We start from the raw sequence: 6,819 nt of genomic DNA on the forward strand, positions 1-6,819 counted from the left end.
GCGCGTGTAAAAAATTGGGGCGTGGCTTCATAGGAAAGGGGCGTGGTCAGTTTTGCTCCCTGTAGTTTTGCCTCCTGTAGCGTTGGGCACCCTGTAGAGCTGTGCCCACGGTATCTGTGTTGTGCCCCCTGCAGCTGTGCCCCCAGTAGCTGGTATGACCCCTGCAGCTGTGCCCCCAGTAGCTGTTATGCCCCCCTGCAGCTGTACCCCCATTAGTTGTGGCCCCAGTAGTTGTGCCCCCTTAGTGTGCCCCCATTAGTTGTGGCCCCAGTAGTTGTGCCCCCTTAGTGTGCCCCCATTAGTTGTGCCCCCTGCAGCTGTGGCCCCAGTAGTTGTGCCCCCCTTAGTGTGCCCCCTGCAGCTGTGCTCCCTGCAGCTGTGCCCCTGCAGCTGTGCCCCCATTAGTTGTGCCCCCTGCAGCTGTGCCCCCATTAGTTGTGGCCCCAATAGTTATGCCCCCTGCAGCTGTGCCCCCATTAGTTGTATAAAAAATACTTACCAGCCCCGTTCCTGTTCCCGACCACTGCACTGTTTCCGCTGTCGGTGCCGCTCCTCTGATCTATGGGAGAGACGTCATGACGTCTCTCCCATAGCGCTGCACAGAAAGGTCCTCTCCGCGAAGGGAAACTAGATGCTACCTCACTGTGCGTCTAGATTCCATTCGCGGAGAGGACCTTTTCAAACCTACCGCAGCCATCCTAGTTAGTAGCAGCTCTTGCCACGGCGGCAGCGCCCCTGGGACAGCGGCGCCCCGGGCAAAAGTACTGCTTGCCCGTGGCAAGAGCCGCTACTGTGCATGGCACACGGACGGAATGTCCATTTTCCCCACCTATTCTTAAATTACAGGTTTCCCCAGATTGTAAAACCCAGGAGAGGTTCCATAATACCTTTGGTGTTCCCATAGATTGCTTTGCAGGCTCAGTACTGTACACGTTCTACAGAATCTGACACCTTACATGTGGATGGCAAATTTGCTAGGATGCTAACAGATTTACCCTTAGCCGATTCCATGACAAATCTATTTAATGCTTCTTTAAGATCACTAACAAATGCTAGGTTTATGACCATGATGAATGACTTGGCATGCTTGCTTATACGTGTTTTTCAAAGATCCTCTCTTATCCAATTGGTTCTGGACTTTATTGCCCACATATTTAACATTGGAATGACATCAGATACAATTAGGCCATACAGTTTTGCCCGTAATTTCTTGATTCCTAGACTCACTGAGTATAATATTACCTCTGCCTGCTAAGAGGAATTATTTTATCTACAGTAGACCTATTCAACTTAAATATTACAAAACTTTGGACATCATTCTATTGTCAGTCCTACCTTTTGAGAATTATTATTAAAATTACTTTCCAGTTCTATGAAGCTTGCTTCACTATCAGCTATGGCCTTGGAGAGCTAAATGGACACATCAAAACATCCATCATGGAAAATCAAATTGTGGAATTCGAAATTATAAGGAATGAATTAAACCCTACTAAATGAATTGTCTCATGTCTTTCCACCTACAGTACTTTTCGCTGATTGCTACTGTACTTAGAGGCAAGACATTAAACAGTTATTCATCACATGCAGGAAACCGTTCAAACCGGCTAGACTCTCCAATATCCTCAATTGGAGTGTTTCATCCACGAAACATGCAGGCATCGAGACAATTCTTTTCAAGGGTCATTCTGTGCATGGTGCGGTGGCTACTAGAGATGCTGCAAAGGGCTTGTCACTCCATACCATTACTCATATGGGGTGATGGGCATCAGCTAGCTTCTTTTTGGCATATACTGCAAGACACCTGCTGCGACTGAGATGCTCCAGGAATTATAGCGTACCATACAGTATATATTTAAATTTTGCAGCTTAGTTGCATTGCAGACACAACAAAAAGTACTAGAAAAGCTAGGCTGCAAATTTAGTTACACAGGAATTGGTATAATACACATACAGGGTCACAGATGAAGGAAATGGAAACGCAATGGATGCTCATTTTGGAACGCTTTTTATCCACATGCAGAGTCACACACAGATGCACAAGTGCCACAAGTCATAGTTGTCAGTGTATGCTATCAGTGTAGTTTTTTGGAATTCGGTATGATATACCGATGGACGGGATGCCAGCGGTCATAATACCGACAGCAGCATCCTGACCATCAAAGTCCCGACAGCCCCCCAGAAAGTACCCTAACCCTTCCCAGCCCCCTACCCTAACCCTCCCTTGTGGGTGCCTAACCCTCCCCAGTGGTGCCTTACTCTAACCTTCCCCACTGCCTAAACTAAACCTTCCCCACTTGGTGCCTAACCCTAACCTTCCCTGTAAGTGCCTAACCCTAACTCCCCCTCCCTGGTACCTAACCATCCCCTTCCCAGCACCCTAACCCCCTTCTAATGCCTAAACCTAACCCCCCCCCCCGCTAATAGAATGTTCGGGATTCCAGGCTTCAGTATTTTGAGGCTGTTATTCTGAGCTTCGTTGGGATTGTGTTGATGGAATTATGCTGCCATTCGGGATTCCGGCATCAGTATTTCGACAGCCGGGATCCCATCCGGCGTCATTTTAACTACATCTCATTTTGTGGCATATGGTTATTTTATAATGCAAATAGGAAACTGTTTTTGTTCATAAAGAAATGCTTGGCTGCCTCACGTCACGTGTGACTGGGTGCATCTGTTTGGCATGAGTTGATCTATGTTATTTGAGGACACATCTGTATGCGGTAATCTGCCCACTAGCTGTTGCTAGGTGGCCAGCTAACTATAGTTTTCAGAAATCTACTGTATGATGATCTACAAACTTTGTTCTATAAATTAGGGTTGCCACCTAGCAATAGATCCCATCTCTACCCACCCAATTGTACCTATCTTTTTGTCTTGTCTACGGAACTTGGTATGTTGAGTTTCAAAGCTCTTCATTCTTTCTCTGGTTTCCTATATGCCTTACAAAGGAGAAGAGGAAGATGTAGAAATCGGTTCAGAAGGACTTTAAGAGAGGATTATGTTTTGGTTTTAAACATCATTAAAAACATCAGGAAACAAAAAGGAGTCATTGTTTCTACATTTTTACATTTCTCTTATTCCTTCTGCTCTGGGTTGAATGGCCTTGACCCTTCTTGACATGTTATTTTATTGTCACTAAAATGCACAAATTTCTGCATCATACTGAAGTCTCTTATTTGACTTAGTTTGGTCTCTGTTCACACAGGGCAAGAGTGTATCTCCTCTTCTTCCCTGTTTTGGGGATCAGGGTTGTCACCAATAAGCTTCCAAAAATTTGCTTTGGGAAAGTAGCTGGGCTCGGGCATGCACATGGCCACTGTGCTCATGTCTGGGCCCGTGTCCATGCACAGCTTTGATCGTCTGTAGGCAGGGAAGTGAAAAAGAAACTTCAAATTCCCTGCTGGCAGCAGTTCTTTGGGAGGCTTGCTGCCTATACCCACTTGCTCTTGCTACATGTCAACTTTAAACCCTAGAACAAATAAAGTTTGCAGGTCATAGATTCCTGCAGACTACAGTAATTTCATGTGTATTGTAAGTTCCAGTGCTGACGATGCCTTCAAGCCGCTAGTAAATGTGACTTTAAAGTACCTAGAAGACCCTAATACTAATCAAGTGCAATACATCTTGCAACATTATTACAGCTATAGTGCTGAGTGATTGTTAGATTATGCTTCAAAATAGGAAACAAAATAAATACTGTACCCAAAAGTAATTTAAGATAATGCTTCAATTCATTAACAATTTTTATCTATTACATTAATTGAAGTCAAAGCAGCTATTTTTTTTCCTACACGTTCCTAGGGAATTTGTTATACTAAATGCACCAGCAGGGATCATATAAATATAAGGTTATTTTGTTTGCCACTCGGATGCTAACCCCCATTGCTGTGTTTTTCAAGTTACTAAAAGCTTTACTATAACACTATAGATTTTTAAAGAACCTCAAACTGATAGTCTATTTAACTTTACGCTTTGTTTTTGTGTGTATTTTGTGACTTTTTATTTTTTAGCTTGTGTGTGTTGCTTTATTAACTGTTTTGCATGTACAGTAATGGGAAAAAATGCTAATTTTTTTAGATAAATTACAAATCTTGTATATTATAGTGCCTCAAAAGAGAGTACATATTTGAATACAGAGTATATACAGTTGATAACATGTGGCTTGCATTATAAAATAAAACAAAAAACCCCCACCTGACCCATAATATAAGTAAATAGAGATTTACTGTAGTACTAAAACACAAACAAAAAAAGTTGGTGTGCAAGAACAGTGTTATGCAAGCGCGTTAAGAAATCATTTGACAGTTTCATTTTGAGTTTTGTGTAATTTTTTCATCATATTTCCCACTTTGCAAATAATTATGAAAATAATCATGAGCTTAAGATGTTGAATGGAGCTTCACAGCTTCGTATACAAACTTCTGAAGGCAAACCAGAAATAATACACAGATTTGAAAGCAGATTACAGTACATTACTGCAAGTACTTCGAAGTACGGTAAGTGCATTATAGGAAGGTCTGAACCTGACACATATATATTGTAATAGCTGGTACATTAACCTCTTAACTGACAATTTTTCCTTTCAAAACTGTTCATAACATTGTTTTTAATTTTTTATTTAATCAAGTTTAAAAAGTATTTTTTCAAATATTTAATTATTATATTCTGCACATTGCAGAACGAATCTCTTCGTCAAAAACTGGGGGACACAGTGGGGCGGCGCGGTCGCATGTGATCTGACCATACCAGTTAAGTGGTTAAGAAAAATTAATTTGTAGTGTATTTTTTATCTGAAATACAATACGTATGCATTGCTTTATCATATACAGTAAATGTTAGCTTGACAAGATAATATGTGTTGATTTGCAATAAACAAAAACTATATTTTTCTTTATTTGTTAATATTCATACATTTTAACAATTTTACATGTTTTATCTATTGAATAATTAGTTATTTTTGCCTTGGTTAGTTACATTTATTTCTCAATATATTTTTCATTATTTCCAGCCTTTTGATCTTAAGATGTCCACTATGATTTAGATTATTTCCTAGAAAGCTGGAGATGGCTTCCAGAAATCACAGCTCGGTGGCGGATTTCACCCTTAGTGGTCTCTCAAACTCCGTTCAATTGCAAATCATATTCTTTGTCCTATTTCTGGTCCTATATTTGATGACTTTATCTGGAAACCTCCTTATTATGACAGCAGTTCATATAGATCCATGTCTACGTTCCCCAATGTATTTCTTTTTAGGCAACTTGTCATTTTTGGACATGTGTTATTCAACTGTCACCATCCCAAAGATGTTACATAATATGCTATCAGAGAAAAAGACCATCTCATTTAACCAGTGCATGTCTCAGCTCTTCTTTCTTCATTTATTCGGTGGCACAGAGTGTTTTCTGTTGACTGCTATGGCATATGACCGATACGTGGCCATTTGTAATCCACTACGGTATCACCTTGTCATGAACCACAAGTTCTGTTATTGGTTGGTGGCCTTTACTTGGCTGGCAGGTTTTGTACACTCTTTCACTCAGGCTTTTCTCACCTACCTGCTGCCATTTTGTGGTCCCAATAAAATCAATCACTTCTTCTGTGATGTCCACCCGCTTGCTGTGCTGGCCTGTTCTGACACTTTCTTTATTGATATCTTTATCATAGCCAATAGTGGGATGATTTCTCTCACTTGCTTTGTGGTGTTGCTGTTTTCCTACCTTGGTATCATAACCACAATCGTAAAGATTCGTTCATCAGAAGGGAGACACAAGGCTTTCTCTACATGTGCCTCCCACCTCCTGGTAGTTACATTCTTCTTTGGACCCTGTGTGTTCATCTACTTGAGGCCACCAGTGAATTACTCAGTAGATAAGTTAGTTTCTGTGCTCTATACAGTACTGACGCCTCTGCTTAACCCTATTATCTACACTCTAAGAAACAAGGAGGTCAAGAACGCTATCAAGAATACCTTTAGAAATAAACTTTCATGGTTTCCAGTGCACTTAGACAGCAAAGGACAGCAATAAGTATTTGTATTTAATAATTTAGAAAGTGAATCCTTTTGAGGTCTTAAAAGATGATCCATAAACATATAAACACAACAGAAAACATTAAAATTACATGCATACAAGAAAATGTAGGATTAATTCAGGTTTTGTCCCTGAGGTTCCACACCATAATACAGGTAATCAGTTAGTAAATGAGTGGTAGTAATTTGAAAATGAATAATTAGTCTCTGTTTTCCACAGATACCACCATTAGCTTGTGGATAAAAGAAATATCATTACTTAGTAGATAGATCTGTAAGTAGCTGACAATACAAATATACAAATCAAATCATTATAGACACACCTTTGTACTCTTGCATTAAACATGTTGGTTTAGGGTATGTTTTGTAGTTATAAATAATGTTATGTCTAATGGGAAGGTAGGGTGTGTTTTGTCATTAGAGGTTGAACACAAAAAACTGAAATTGTAAAATGTATTCTTTCTCTGTATGAAAAACTAGTCACTGACCTAAGTGATAATTGAATTAATAATTTGGTCAAAAAGTTATAATCTACAGTATAACAGCGGCAACGCTGGAGGTCACTGCCTGCTTTTGTAGCGCTATGACTACAACATCCTGATACACAGAATTTCAAATATTTTTATTTGTTAACCACAAATGTATGAATAAAATAAAAATAGAGGAATTGGCACCCCCGGGATGTGTTGACCCCAGAAATTAGAGAAAACCCTTTTATGGTTCCACAACTAAGTGTCAACAAGTTTAAAACATAATGATCAAATTGTTCCTTCATAAAATGTATTAAAACA

At 40.0% G+C, this 6,819-nt stretch overlaps 1 protein-coding gene across 1 annotated transcript; it reads left to right on the top strand.

The window, feature by feature from the left end:
* Window positions 1-5,063: 5,063 nt before the first annotated feature.
* LOC134891299 (olfactory receptor 4E2-like) lies at window positions 5,064-6,232 on the top strand. Its single transcript, XM_063913526.1, has 2 exons — window positions 5,064-5,959; window positions 6,214-6,232. The coding sequence occupies exons 1-2, from the start codon at window positions 5,064-5,066 to the stop codon at window positions 6,230-6,232; spliced, it is 915 nt and encodes a 304-aa protein (XP_063769596.1).
* The last annotated feature ends 587 nt before the right edge of the window (window positions 6,233-6,819 follow it).

The sequence above is a fragment of the Pseudophryne corroboree genome, chromosome 1 (genome assembly GCF_028390025.1).
Source record: "Pseudophryne corroboree isolate aPseCor3 chromosome 1, aPseCor3.hap2, whole genome shotgun sequence".
NCBI lineage: Eukaryota > Metazoa > Chordata > Amphibia > Anura > Myobatrachidae > Pseudophryne > Pseudophryne corroboree.

Excerpts from the sequence above, each read along its gene's own strand:
- LOC134891299 (XM_063913526.1), top strand. The coding sequence starts at position 5,064 with ATGGCTTCCAGAAATCACAGCTCGGTGGCGGATTTCACCCTTAGTGGT.